Genomic DNA, 14,493 nt, shown 5'->3' on the forward strand with positions numbered 1-14,493 from the left:
TAAACAGCTACCACTGGTTAGTGTTAGGGACACAAAGCTACATCTACAGCAGTGAAGCAACCACCAGCGCACAGAGAATGTACAGGGATGCTCTGTTAACCACAGGTAGGTAAGCATGGCTCAGTACACAGAGGACTTCAAACAGCACGTTTATTTCTGGAGATTTGAAAAATGACATTCCATTGTTGCAGGGAGACTGCAATTTATTTACTATTCAGAGGCAAACAAGATGGAAAGATTTTTGTTCAGCCACACTAGTGATAGATAACACTGTGGCACGGTAGTGCTTTATTAAACAGAAGGTCCAGGTGGGCTAGAGACATTAATTTTGATGTGTTAGTATCTTTTATTGTTTTAATTAATTTCTACTTTTCCTTCAATTTACAGCTCTTCCTGGGCACTTTGAATCTTACAGACACCTGTTCACTTAGGCAGGGTTTGTCTGTCATTAAAATCTTTATCTCACCTCCCAACTCCCAGAATGCGGGTCAGGTCTGTGATCTGATCCTCAAGCCCATAAATCAGCCAGAAGTCTTTACAACTCCCTGAGCTCATTAGCATTATCTTAACTCACCAACTTGCAGATGAGAAGAGAGCTTATTTCTTGGCACATGTGCTCTCCATCATGTGGGTCAAGTTGCAGTGTAGCTTGCCTGTCCCACAAATAATGTGGAACTTACTGCTTCCTGAGGTGTTCGTGCCATATCCAGGCACTTGGATGATCCCTAGGTATAACTCCTCAGTCGCATCTCTGCCAGTTGCGGTAACTAGTGAAAATAATTTCTGATGCCATCTTTGGGCTTGGCTGTAGAATTATAAATACTCCTATGGGCATTGTTACCAAGTTATACCAAAGTGGCCCGTGTATCTGCTTGTTTAAACAAGAATTCATGCTAAAGTTCATTTGTAAAGGAAAAGATGTTGGCATTACTAAGGGTGACTGACACAAAGGATCTTGTGGTCTGGATGGAAGGGGAGTCAGAGGAGCTTCTGACGCGGGGGTGGTTTTGAGGTTACATATAAAGACAAGATAATACTTCCTGTGTCAAGACCTCTTTTCTAATAGTACTCGTTTCAGAAAAGATACCTTCTTTTAAAACAGAGATGGTGTGTTCTCAGAGGATCTGAGGCTTTGTTTCTCATACTGTTGACTTCAGCCAAGCCACCCCAGAAACCTACGTATACATTCACAAACACTAAATCTTTAAAGGAATTAAGCTATAGCTTAGCGTAGTCTTGGGTATCAGAGGTCAGAACTTAGCAGAACCCAGTTTCAGAGGCAGTTGTCTGCTTCCTGCATTTTGATGCAATGAGTGGAGACAGAGAACTCAGTCTCTGCTTCTGAGATAATGCCTCCCTTAAGTCAGTGGCAGTTTTTGTGTGTGTGTGTGTGTGTGTGTGTGTGTGTGTGTGTGTGTGTGTGTGTGTTTAAAAAGGTGTTCATAAATAATGAAAAGACCAAGAGGGTTTCAAGCAACTGAATGGGGCCTGACAGGATTGGTGAAGCCTTGCTACCTGGGAAACTCCAAGTCGGTTGTGCTTCTTAGGGTTTTGTTTTGTTTCTTGCTTCCTCAAACTCATAACTTGTCATTTTGTTCAAGGGCCACACATTCTCAGAATAGTGTGTCTGGTGCTGCTCAAGCTGATTTCATATAATCAGCTATTAACCAAAGCAGAGCCATTTGGGTGATTCCCTCGTTAGACAGGAGGATAGGGTCACCCAGGCCCCTTGGTACAGGAACTATACTTTCTAGACAAAAATAAGCTGAGAAGCGGATGTTGCCAAGCAATGAGGGTAAGATGGGAGAGAAGTAGTGATTTTCAATGAGTGTGCTGCAAGAATTTTTGAAACATGCAATCCTTGTCTATGTAGTTAAGGGCACTGACTTCTCTTCCCTTAGATTGTCAAAAAAATGACAACTAATACAGTAGGTGTCCGGTGTGAATGCCCTATCTTGAACATAAGTATACAGGTCATACAATAGAGTTGAATCTTATTGGTCACATCACATTATAAGGTTGTGTCTGGTTAATTCTTGGTACCAGAAATTATTTTTTAAAATATTTTATTTATTTTTAGAGAGAGGGGAAGAGTGGGAGAAAGAGAGGGAAAGACACATCAATGTGTGGTTGCCTCTAGCATGCCCCCGACAGGGGACCTAGCCTGCAATGCAGGCATATGCCTTGACCAGGAATTGAATCGGCAGTGTGTTGGTTCACAGGCCGGCACTCAATCCCTGACTGAGCCACACCAGTCTGGGCCAAAAATTCTTATACATAAATATAGGCATCTGATTTTTTTTTAAAGTCACTTTGAAGCAAAAAAAAAAAAAAGGTAATCACTGTTATTATTTTTGGTGTGCCATGGAATTTTAGTAATTAGATTATGTGTACCATGAGATGGAAAAGTTTAAAAATCGCTGATTTAGGTCATTAGGATTGTGGGTCCAAGGTAATTCATGGAGTCTGGACTAGGGCTGTCATGCCTATGGAAGGGCTTTCGGACGATAACTCTGTCAGTACATCTAGATGACAGACAAATAGAAAGAGATATAGACACACATATCCCACCCTGCAGGCTTTCTTTCCTGTAAAAGGAAAGGGACATCAACCACAATTTCACAAAAAGCTATTGTCTTCAAGAACCAAAGTCCCGGGGTATCTGGCCTAGAGAAACAATATAGAGTTAGCCTTTGGGGGACATTTAAGTCAGAAATGGGGGAGTTGAGAAACCAGTGGCTGCTTCTCATTTTGTAGTCAGTTCAGAATGATCTGCATATGGGACTGCAGGCCCCTAATTAACCTGGACCTGATGCTGCAGACAGGTGGGCTGATATCAGTGACTGTCCCTCACCAAGTCTCACACAGGGGTGGTTAACCAGCGGTAGGATGGCTTCTTTAGGTTTCAGTTCCTTATTACTTCTCCTGCTCAGAAATGGTGAAAGACCTTTAGATGAGGAGTGTGGAGGAGGAAGAGCAAGAAGAGGGGAAGGAGGGATGTCATTTTTTCATGACAGGAGAATGAATGTACCTTGGACAATTGAATGTTGTCTGCATTTTCAGTTTAGATTCTTGGATACTTCCGAATTTCTTATTTGCTCTAGAAGAACAAGGCTTAAGATTATCCAAATCTGAAATTGTGGCCCCAAAAAGTCCTCGTACGAAGCTTTAGGACACAGCTTCAGTAAACGTCTCTCTGTAAAATTGCTTTGCTGTTTGTGAGGCTAGGATGGGGCTTCCAGTCAAAACAGGTGCCCTTGGGGAAAAATACAATAAAGATTAAATTTTAAAATAATTTAAAAATTAAAAAATATATAGGTGCCCTCTTTCTCAAAGAAAAATTAAAACTTCAGGGCAAAGCTCTCAGAGGCACGTGGAAGCAGACATCCTGTTGTATTGTTTGATGGACTGATCCAAACCAGGACATGTACATCAGTGTGGACAATGTTTTGTCTTATGCTGGTCTTCAGCATTATTCCTCAGAAAACCGAACACCCCTGAGTGACCGGATCAAGGAATAAGTTTTATCTGCATCTACACGAATGGCCTTTTGAATAATTGACCAGAAGAAGCACAGTAATGTGAAATATTCATCCATTACTGAGTCAGTTCTAGCCAACCTCTTGGAACTTTTTGTTCCGCCTGGTCCCAGATGTCTCTTCAGGTTCTAGAGAGACAGAGGCTGGTAGTAGTGTCAGAACGTAGGGAAGCTAACTGGAAAAAACCTAAGACATGGGGTTCATACTCTTCACCATTTAGAGAAAGTCCACATTGCAGGGGAAAAGCAGCTCTGGCCAGAGCTCTCTGGAGTAATAACCCCCAGAAATGGTACCAGACGGAGCAGCCACAGTGCCTGAAAGTCTGGCTCCTTGAGCCACAGTCTAGCAAACTGTTCAAGGACTTCCTGTTCCTAAAATCATCCTTGGGATCTGTCCAGCGAGGCTTGAGGTCCTAGGCTGAAGCCACAGATCAGCCCCATTCCCAACAGAGACCTGCAGAAATGTCTGAAAGGCTGGACCTTAGTATTCTAGACAGGGGTTCGCAATCTCTACCCTGGGGCTCACGGACTCCGTCTCTGCACCACACATACTGCCTCTGCGGCCTTCCCCATACCCACGCAAGACAGACGCAGCCACACCGCTCTCCAGCAGCCACACGGCTCTCCAGCCCACTCTAACTGCTGTCACTGCTGCCATCGCATGCAGTCAGCAGAGTGGCACGACCGCAGAATGAAATGAGGGAAGTGGGACCCAGACACAGACATCCTGTCCTTGCTACACCGAGTGTCTCCAACTTGAGAGGCAGCGTCACAAAGCTGCCAATGACACACAGAAACTCATCTTCTCTGTGGTCATTGCTAAGAAGAGAGCATTTTATCCCGAGTCCATGGGCTCAAATGGCACTGATCTTTGGCTTATGAGGTTGGTCATAGGAGACAGTGATGTTCAGCTGCTGACCAGGATGAGCGAGAATGTATTGAGGAAAGCCTGGGCAGGGCTTCTGCTCGGGGTGAAGTAAGTGGCAGCTAGCTGGAAGTTCTGTCTCTTCCTGCAAACTGGAACAGAAGGGGCTGAATCAGTGGCAAAGAGCTGGAGCTGCTTGCTCCGTTCAGTCCCCACCACATTTTCAGGACTCTGCCAAGCTCAGCCCTGTTCTTCTTTTCCGAATGGGGGCCTGTGGGGAGGCTTCTCTGGCCAGCTTTCACCTTGTGTATGATCGCTTCCAGCTAAAGATCTCCTCCAGACTGGCAGAAGGAGAGACCTCCCGCTTCTGCAGGGTTCCCCAGCGACGCCGGCCCCCTAGCAATGAAGCTCGGTGCCGGCTCAGCCCTTTCATCCTCTCTTCCGTTCGGAAAAAGTCGGTCAAGGCCCGGAAGTACTCCAAGATAACCTCGTGGCTCCATGCTGGCAAGGGCTCATGGCGCAGGAAGCCACAGTGGCCTCCATGGCGACTGAGCAGGAGGAAGAAGTAGGGGTTGTTGTGAAAGAGTTCAGTGGGCAGAAAGAGATCTGGGGGTCCACACACAGGGTCATCAGTACTACAGATGCACAGCACAGGTACGGCCGCCTCATCCACATCCCGGAGGGGGTCATTGTGGTCCCAGTAGGTGTCCCAACTGATGGGGAAGTTCTTGGTGTGGCAGAAGAGGGTCTCCTCAAACTCTCGCAGGGAGCAGCTCCTGAACAGTTTGTGGATGTCCACCGTGTCCTCCAGGGCTGTGGCATATCTGGTGGCAAGAAGTTGAATAAGGAGGGTAGGAAAGTGAGGGAAGAATTAGAACACAAACTGACAGCAGTAGTTACAGAGTGGCAGCCCACAGGCCAGATTCTGGCCACAGAGGCTTTCTTTGGCCATGTGTTTTTAAAAATTTCATTTCATGGTCATCATTTAAAATGCAGCTATCGGTCTCTTCTAGACAAATGGCAACATGGGCTAGCATTCCTGAGGGCAACAATCACAGTATTTCCGCCCTCTTTCCTGTGTCACAGTTCCTACCAGGCCTTTATTCTCAGTACTACCTGCCCAGCCCTGGGGCAGCAGTTGACTTTGCAGCTGCTGAGCTACAGTGGCAGCTCTCCTCCTGACCTCAACTCCTGACCCTCTGTGGGGAACTTGCAATGAACTGCACCTCCTGAGTCCCTCCTAGAAGAATTCACTGGCTCAGACTATCCAAACCAGCAGGTGACACCCCCTCCATGACTAATCTTTTACTTTAGGATGTATTAGTTAGTTTGTATTTTAGGAGCCAATACGCTATCCAGATAATGACAAATGAATGTGTGGAGAAGGTATTCCTAGGGGCCTAAATTGCAGAGGAGGTGACTGTAATTCATTTATTAGGTGAGTTACCAAAGAAGAGCCTGAAAGCAACTCTTTTAGGGAAGAGGGACATCTTTGCTGTTGCCATTTCCCTGGAGAGGGCCTGGGACCCGATGAGGAGGCCCAGAGGGGCAGCTCAGACCTCTGGACGGAGCAGTCCAGCATTGGCCCACTGGATTTGGGTGTGTCACCTGCAAACATTCAAAGATGCTTGCCCCAAGTTTTTAATCCCAAAGTGCTATGGGCAGGGCAGTTGCTTAAAGGCTCAGGTTTCCTTTCCACTTCCCTCACCTTAACCTCCAGGTGGTACCCAGGGTCAGTGCTAGTGGTGGTCACTGGGGATGGAAGCTGGCAATGAAGCCACAGGAGAGCACCGTGCCCCGGAGTGCTCGGGTGGCTCTGGTTTTCCACGATAGAGTGCTGTTGTTGAGCTCAGAGTTTGATTTCAGAACAGGAGGCAAAATGGGGCAAGAAAAGAAAGGGAAATCACAATTGCCACCATTTATTGAGCATGTACAGCAGGCCTTCACTTCCATTATCTCATTTCATGCTTATAACTACCTACCTTGGGAGGTAGTTAACTCTATTAACTGAAGAGAAAAGTGAGGCTCCAGGGATACTGGGATACAGGAATCCAGGCTTCAGGGAGTTTGCTAACTTGCTGGAAATTCAGAATTTGAACCCGAGCTGCCTGACTCCACGTCCCAGGGCTTCCTGCCACACCACACTGTTGCCATAATGTCCTTGAGCTCTTTCCACCATCTCCTAGAAAAGAGCCACTGCAAGCCGAGGCCTGGTCCTGTGCTGTGGGAATGTCGCTCAGGCGTTCTCAGTGGAAAGTCTCACCTGCCTCTGTGGTGGCAGAGTAGATTGTTCTTTTGGGGGAGATTTTATTAAAATCTGTTGAAATTTTTTTTAAAGATTTTATTTATTTATCTTTACAGGAGAAGGGAAGGAGAGAGGGAGAGAAGCATCAATGTAGGGTTGCCTTTCGTGCGTCCCCTGCTGGGAACTGGCCTGCAACCCCGGTATGTGCCCTGACTGGGAATCGAACGGCCATTGTCTGGTTCGCAGGCCCGCGCGCTCAATCCACTGAGCTATACCAGCCAGGGCTGAAATATTCTTTATTTTTTTCATTAAATGAAAAATGAAATAAGGAATAAGCAAAAGATTTGTCAGGTCTAAAAAATTTTAATAATCAAATACCACCAAATTTTTTATTTCTGTCACCTCCAGGCTCAAAGGCTATTAGGTAATATTCTGGACACATCATCAGTTGCAATTGCTTCCGGGGCCCTCTTTGCTGATTTGACCAGCTACAGACTAAGTGGTAAATGTCAGGCACTGCCTCTGCTGTGGGTGGGACAGGTGCTCGGGTTGCTAGGACACGGTGGGGCTGAGGTGAGGCCAGGGGCCCCAGGGCAGGAGGCCCTGCTTAGCATAAAGATGCTGACTGAGTCGTCCATGGATTTTAAACCGGCTTCCCTGGTTCTGTCTAGACTAGAGGGTTTGAACGGTTTCAGCTAGTGCGTGAGGAGAACTTTGCCCAAATTGCTCTAGACCTGTTCCGGTCAATACCAGGCAGAGCTGTGTCTCTGCTGGCCCAAGACCCCAGTTTCTCCCCTTACCGGCCTCCGTTACCCACCTGCTGAGTGCGATCTTCTGGTGGAGCAGAAAGCCCCGCTCGTAGGGCCAGGGCAGGCCCGCCTCGAACCACTCGCGGCAGCGCAGCACCGGCGAGATGCAGGCGGCTCCCGTCACGTAGCTAGAGGAGCCGCACTCGCCCAGGTAGGACAGCAGCAGCCCCGAGCCCGAGCCCTCGCTCACCGCGAACAGCGGGGCCGCGGGGTGTCGGAAGCGGATATAAGTTACCGCTTCCTTGAGATCTGACGGGTCCCCGAAAGGCTGCAGCCGGGGGCTGACCAGAGGGCAGCCGTGGTGGCCGCGGCGGTGGAAGATGACCGGGTAGTAGCCGCGCTCCAGGGCGAGCAGACAGAGGCCGAGCACGTTGCGGGTGAGGCGCCCCCACGCATTGGGGATCACCAGCAGCACCGCCGGGAGGCTCCCGGCGTTGGTGACTCGGCGGCCCCGCGCGCAAGGTCCCACGACCCAGTCCAGGGCCACCAGCCCATCGTCCGCTAACTGCAGGTACTCCCGGGCCAGCTCGGGCCCCGGCCCCACCGGCAACACGAAATGGCAGAGGGTCTGCAGGTGGGGCCCAGAGAGCCAGGAGCGCGGGCCCGGCTCTAGGGCTGCGGAGCGTCGCAGGGCGCGCAGCAGGCACTGCGCCAGCGCCGACGGCTTACAGATGAGCCTGCAGCCGCCGGGCAGCGGCTCACGCTCGTGGCTGAACTGGTCCGCCGGGCCTCCGCTGTCCGCCTCCTGGTCTTCGTCCCGGTCCCGAGCCCCCGGCGGGGTCCTGGCTCCGACGGCGCGCCTCCCGAGGCGTCGCAGACGCAGGGAGAGCAGGCCCAGCAGGGCGAACGCGGCCAGGAGCAGGGCGAGGGCGGCGCCCCACAGCGGCATGGCGAGGCCGGAGAGCCCCCGGCGGGTGGCGGGCAGCGGACAGAAGGCGGCAAGCGATGGGGCAGTCGCCTCAGCTAGTTCGCCGCTCTGCCCGCGGCTCCGCCCGGCGGCGGGCGGCTGCCCAGGGCCCTCCCGCGCGGGGGGGCGCTCTCCGGATTGGCCGCAGCACCACAGAGGCAGCCAGTTCGGGCCCGGCTCCCCTCGTCCGCCCCCCACTCCCGCCCCCGGCCCTTTGTACAGCGATTGCGACAAGCAGGAGCAGAGGGTGAAGGAAACCGGGGCCACAGGGAGGGAGCGAGGACGCGCCGGCGAGCCGGAAGGAGTGGGGAGGGCAGCGAAACGAGGAGGGGGGTGTTGGCAGCAGAGAAGTGAGGAGACTCCGAGACCGAGGCCGAGGCTTGGGGGACGGGGATGAGCAGGAGTCCGGTCCCTTCTCCGCCCCGCATAGTGGGTAGCGGCGGGTGAGACCCTGCGTCGCTGCGCCCTCAGGAGCCGCTATTGAAAAATAGCAAAAGGGAGAAGTGAATAAACCACAGCTCCCAGCGCGGGCTCTGGGGTTCTCCGAACTGCACGGGAAGCCACCGGCCGCGCCTCTGTCCCCGGGCTTGGCCGCGCTCTGCGACCCTGGCGTTTCTCTCGGCCCTGTGGGCACCAGCAACTGCGCAATACCCGCGCCGGGCGGGGGTCGAGCTCGGGGCCTGCGAGGACCAGAGCGGGCGGGTTTGCGGCGGGAGGGGAGAGCGCCGGGCGCTGCACCTTCCCTTCCCGGCATCGGTGCGCTGTCTCCCCGCCCCCCACCCCGCCACACACACACCTCCAGAGCCTGGCTTCAGAGAGAGGAAATCTTTAAAACCGCTCTCCAGGAAGGACTTCCCCAGATGAAGAAACGCTTGGGGGAAAAGACGCACCCAGGTGCTGGGCGAGGGAGATGCTCGCCAGACAGGGATGGGGTTGTGGCAGGGAGTAGGTTGGAGTCCACCAACTCAATGGCTGGCAATTACTAGGGTGACGGGGAAAAGGTTAGGGACCTCTCCGTGAGTCACAAGTATGTGAGAGATGACTGAAGTAACACGTTCTTGCTCTGTTTGGAGGTTTGGACTAAATATCTCAACTCTCACCCTCCACCCACGTTTCCGTGTTTCCTCAAAAATCCTGAGCGGCGCCAAGAAGGGGACCAGGGAGAGAGAGGGCGGCAAGGCGGCGCCCCGCTGCTGGGGAGGCACGGCCACCGCTCGCTGCGGGGGGAGAGGCCTGCGGTTTCGCCACCTCGCTGTGGCGGCCAGTGCCTCCTTGGGCACGCGCTGGCCAAGGAACGACCGCGAGGGCGGCTCGGGGTCCGACTCCGGCCTCCCAGAGCTTCTGGGTGTGAGGAGGGTGGAGGTCTGAGACCCTCTCCCGCCGAGGCTCTTCTGGGTTCGGGCCCTATTTGCCAGGGTAGGAGTGGGATGGGCTGAAGGTGAGGCTCTTGAGCGGGAAATTTTCTTCCGCGGCTCGGACTTGGTGATTCTGCCCTTCTGCCCATGGATGGGTCTGAAGCAAGTTTGTCGGAGAATACCGGTTTTCCCTCCTGGGCCCTCTGGTCCACAGGGATTCCATTCGCGCCCCTCGCCCCGCTCCATGACCCCACCCAGGCACTGCAGCTGCGCTCTGCAGGCCGCGGAGACCCGCTGCGACGACGAAAACCGAGCAGAGGAGGCGCTCCGCGCCTGAGCCTGGCTCCCACACAAAACTTTTCCGGTTTGGGATTCGGGACGCGTGCGCTCAGTGTCCGCGGCAGTGGGCGGGCATTGGGGCGGGGCGGGGGCGGGGCGAGGGCCGCGCGAAGCTGTGGGGGCGGGGCGGGCGGGAGGGGCGGGGGTTTTGCGGGCCTGGGGTGTCCCGGCGCGCGGGCTAGTGCGGGCGGTCGAACGGCTGGAGCCCGGGGTCTACGTGGGCGCGTGGGGGCGCGGGGAGGGCGGGCGCGGCGCGCGCTCAGTCCCTCCCGCTCTGGCCGGGGCGGCGGGCTGGGCCCGGGATGGCGCCTCCTCAGGCTTCGCTCCAGCTGTTTCTGCTGGCAGCCCTGGCGGGGCTCCTGAGTCCCACTCAGGTAAGGCGGCCCGCTCCCGAGAAGGCTTCGGCCGGGAATCTTAGAGCGCTTTGCCGAAAGTTCGTCCGGGAAGGAGGGGCCCGCTGAGAGGGGGCTTGGATCCCTCCCCTGGCGGGCCGGGCCTGCCCGGACTGGAAGGCAGGGCCCTCGTCGAGACCGGCGCCCTAGCCCTTCTGCGCCTTGGACCCACAGGTGATGGCTGAGTCGGGGGAGGAGGCGGGAGCCCGTTGTCCGGAGGGCCTGTGGCCTCTTCCCCAACAGGTAGGAGCCTGGAGGGCGTGTGAGAAGGGGTAGCCCGTTCCGTCCTGGCCTCTCTGCACCCTCCACAGTCACCCTCTGAGGACTTCTGCCGGTTCTCTGTCCCTCAGTCGCCAACGTCTTCCGTCTTCATCCCAACCTGGGGGCGTGGGGCCTGCTCTTCCTTCCCCACGACTCACGGAGTCTCCCAGTTGCTTTAAGCTTTCTTCTTTCCCCATGTATAGGTGTCACCAAGAGTGACCTACACACGGATGAGCCCACAGCAGGTAAGTACTACCGGAGCCATTCTTGGTGTCTGCATTTGCAGTTTTTCTCTGTCTTTTCTGCTCATCTGCTCCATTCTTTACTGCTCCATTCTCAGGAAGAGGTAATGTTCTTAGTCCCCACAGTGAGCCAAAGGCCTCTGTCCTTTGCAGTGCTGTGTCGGGAAGGCCGTTGAATATCTAGCTGGCTGTGTGGGGAGAAGGCTGCAAGGAACTCTGGGGATAGTATGGGAAAAACAACTCATATCCCAGCTCTGCTGTGTGATTGTCGGAGTTTCCCCGACTTCTCTGGGCCCCAGTTTTCCGTGGTACCCTTACCCATGAGGAGTAAGTGAAGAGTGTGTGAGAGCACTTCGGAAAGTACAAAGCTGAATGGTGTAAGGAGTGTGCCTCGGGTTACTAGGCTCCAAACTGTGAGTTCACCTTGCATGGCTGCCTCTCTGTTTTTGCCGGTGTCCGGATAGCTGCCATGTTCCTTTGGTTTTCCTTTAGAAAAATCTCACTTTTTAAAAAAATCTTGGTGACTGTTTCAGGTCTCTTGAATCATTCCAGGCCAAGAGACCTCATTCCACCTCAAACAGCCCTTTCATTAAGTCGTTTTACTGTTCAGAAGCATTCGATGGCTCCTTATTTCCCACCTTATCATGGCCATACTCCCTTGCCTGGTTTTTTCAGGCGCTGCCTAGTTAAATAAGCCTTGTCTGACCTTTTGAAATCTGTGGTTTCTCTCCAGCCCTGTTGGTCTGCTCCCCCACCACACATGTGAATGCCAGTCTTACTCCCACTGCTGTATGTTTGCTCCGGCCTATTCTCCACACCTGTCCTATCTTGACCTGAAGCTGAAGGAGGCAGCTCCCTGACCAGCTGCCATCCATATCTATCCATCTATCTTCAAAGCCCAGTGCAGGAGTCAGCTCTCCCATGAGACCTTGCCTGATCACATCAGCCCTTACTCATCACCTTCTCCAAATTTGTGTAATACTTATAACTTATTTCATAACTTAACTAATCAATTTGAGTTTTATTAGTTTGTTCTTTCATTTGCATTAGTTCTGTTTCCCTGAGTTTTCTTTACATTCCTGCAAGCAGAATCCAGGAGTTCTCTTTTGGCATCTCCTACAGCATTTGGCACAGTGCTGAGCATCAGGTCAGCTTAATCAAAGAATTAATAATTGAAGTGCTTCCCTCCTGGGATTGTGCACCTGCTGCCTGTGTGCCCTGTATTTGGATGCTTTTGGAGACTGACAATTAGATAGGATCGGTGACAAGAAGTCCTGGTCTCTGTACAGGGGATACTTGCAGTCTAGTCTGGGGCCCTGCAGAGCCATCATTGCAGGTGCACAGCTAACGAGTGAGGTTGGAGTCTGACAGGGACATCCTGGCATGCTGTCATGAAAGCTGTGATTTCTGAGGGGTGGCACTTGATAGAGAAGGGGTGGAAAGAATGCTCAGACGCAAGAGGGAGTACATGCCAGGACCTAGGGTCCTTTGTCCTTTCCTGAGCCCTGATGGTGGGTCACGTGGCCATCCTGGGAGTCCCTTTAACCTGGCCCCCAACGTGGGAGAACCTGGTATTCTCAGGGGAGGCCTGGGCCTGGCTTGATGTCTCCATGCCTTTTCTCCAGGGTGAGGATGTCGGCTTCCTCTACCACCCCTGTGCCCACCCCTGGCTGAAGCTCCAGCTTTCCCTCCTGGCCCACGTTTATATGGCCCAGCCCTCACTCGCTCCTGACTCTAGCCTCACTCGGGATCGGGTAAGTGGTTGGTGATATTCAGTTGTCTGGCACTGACTGGCAAAGGCTGCAGCCCCATGTACAGGGAAAGGAAAATTCAGGGGCTTCCTCTAGCTCTTTTTTCACCCTCATCTTAGCTCTAACAATTACCTCATTTCTTTCATAGCCCCTGGTATTGGAAGCATGGGGGGTGGTACTGGAGATGGCATGGGTGGAGCCAGCCTGGGTTGCCTACTGGCTGAAGAGAAGGCGGCGAAGGAAGCAGAGGAAGAAGGTATGGTTCCTCTCTGGCAGCCTTTCAGGGTCCTCTCTCTTGGTGCCAACATTGAGCAGAGCGAGGCTGTGCCCGTGAGGGTGTGTGTAGGTAAGGGGTGCCGGGCCCAGGCTTAGTTGGTGGTATGGTCATTGAGTTATCTGGGCAGAGAAAGGATAAGCGTTGTCTCTTCTCCCCTTAGGCCCGGGCTTTGGCCTTTACCCTGCAGAGCTGGCGGCCCCCAGGCACAGAGGTGGCATCTAGAGGGCCCAAGCAACACTCTCCTAGTGGTGCCAGGAGGCGTGGGCTGCGGGCTGCCCTTGGTCACCAGCCCACTCCCTCAGCCCTGAGGCTCCCCTCTCCTTCCCCATGTAGTAGCTTGGAGACCAGGCAGCCCATGTTGGGAACCTCAGGTGAGGGAGGTAATGCCCCATTTGGGCCCACGGCCCCCCTGCTGCCTGGGGGGCCTGGAGGCAGTGCCAGTTCCAGGTTAGAGGCTCAGGTGCCCAAAGGGCAAAGCAGCCCAGGTGGCTGTGCCTGTCCAAGCCAGGCTTCCCCGGCCCCTCGGGCAGCAGCGCCTCCACGGGCAGCCCAGGGTCCCACCCCACGCACGGAGGAGGCTGCCTGGGCAGCCATGGCCCTGACCTTCCTGTTGGTGCTGCTCACCCTGGCCACACTCTGCACTCGGCTGCACAGAAACTTCCGACGTGGAGAGAGCATCTACTGGGGACCCATAATGGATAGCCAGGACACAGTGGCTGGTGAGAAGTTCCCTTCCTTACCCAGCTGCCCCACCCACCATGGCTTTCCTGCCCTTGACTGCTTCCCACCCTGTCCATAGCCGTGCTGAAGAGGAGGCTGCTGATGCTCCCACGTCGGGTCAAGCGCTCGCGCCGGAGACCCCTCCTACCACCCACTCCAGACAGTGGCACGGATGGGGACAGCTCCGACTGACCTGCCCCAGCCCTGCCACTGTGGCAGGTTCTGCTCCTCCTATCCTGGCGAGGCCAAGACCTTTGCCACTTGGACTGTGCACAGGACTGCCCCCTGGTGGCCTAATGGGGCAGTCCTGCCTAAGCATTTGTAAAGGGGTTGGCCCATAATGTGTTTGAGGGCAGGTATAACCAAGGGGAGAAAAAGGAGCTATTTAGCTTCCCTTGCCAAAACTGTATTTTTAATTAAATTATTTTAGTAGAGCCTGGCGTTAAGTCTGTACACCTGCCATATAGACACACCCACCCAGGACACTGCCCTAGGTCACTTAGGTTGTGTGTGAGGCAGGGAGTTTACAAAATCAAGTTGGGCTCTGCCAACCTGGCAGGAAAGGTAGGGTTTTAGGAGTGTGGGGGAACCCCTCCCACCACTGTGGGGAGAGGAGTGGGCAGTGGTACTGCTCCAGGCTCCTCTAAGAGACAACAGGAGGGCTTCCTATCCGCAGTATGTAGATTGGAACAGTTGTACTCATTGGCTTCATGCTGCTGACAGATTGGTTCTCCCTTTCATGTTTACCCCCTTCCCAGTCTCCCCTCAATTCTCTTAAGTACCAGAAACAGC

General features: G+C 53.6%; 2 protein-coding genes across 8 annotated transcripts; one reads left to right on the plus strand and one right to left on the minus strand.

Moving 5' to 3' along the window:
• Positions 1 to 136: 136 nt before the first annotated feature.
• On the minus strand, positions 137 to 8,433 carry ABHD15 (abhydrolase domain containing 15). Its single transcript, XM_037162800.2, has 2 exons — positions 7,466 to 8,433; positions 137 to 5,227 (listed from the first exon to the last, which is right to left on the minus strand). Exons 1-2 carry the CDS (start codon positions 8,344 to 8,346, stop codon positions 4,702 to 4,704), a joined length of 1,407 nt encoding a protein of 468 aa, XP_037018695.2. The 5' UTR covers positions 8,347 to 8,433; the 3' UTR covers positions 137 to 4,701.
• On the plus strand, positions 7,532 to 14,135 carry TP53I13 (tumor protein p53 inducible protein 13). Of its 7 annotated transcripts, none has more exons than XM_037162804.2 (7): positions 7,532 to 7,608; positions 10,625 to 10,693; positions 10,915 to 10,956; positions 12,579 to 12,707; positions 12,853 to 12,960; positions 13,142 to 13,700; positions 13,781 to 14,135. In XM_037162804.2, exons 2-7 carry the CDS (start codon positions 10,628 to 10,630, stop codon positions 13,891 to 13,893), a joined length of 1,017 nt encoding a protein of 338 aa, XP_037018699.2. In that variant the 5' UTR covers positions 7,532 to 7,608; positions 10,625 to 10,627; the 3' UTR covers positions 13,894 to 14,135. The 7 variants fall into 7 exon arrangements, with proteins under 7 accessions (XP_037018699.2, XP_037018700.2, XP_037018696.2 ...); XM_037162805.2 differs by lacking the exon at positions 7,532 to 7,608 and adding an exon at positions 8,735 to 8,807; XM_037162801.2 differs by lacking the exon at positions 7,532 to 7,608 and adding an exon at positions 10,214 to 10,432.
• The last annotated feature ends 358 nt before the right edge of the window (positions 14,136 to 14,493 follow it).

The sequence above is a fragment of the Artibeus jamaicensis genome, unplaced genomic scaffold, assembly GCF_021234435.1.
Source record: "Artibeus jamaicensis isolate MK-2021 breed Jamaican fruit bat unplaced genomic scaffold, CSHL_Jam_final contig_2790, whole genome shotgun sequence".
NCBI classification, from domain to species: Eukaryota; Metazoa; Chordata; class Mammalia; order Chiroptera; family Phyllostomidae; genus Artibeus; species Artibeus jamaicensis.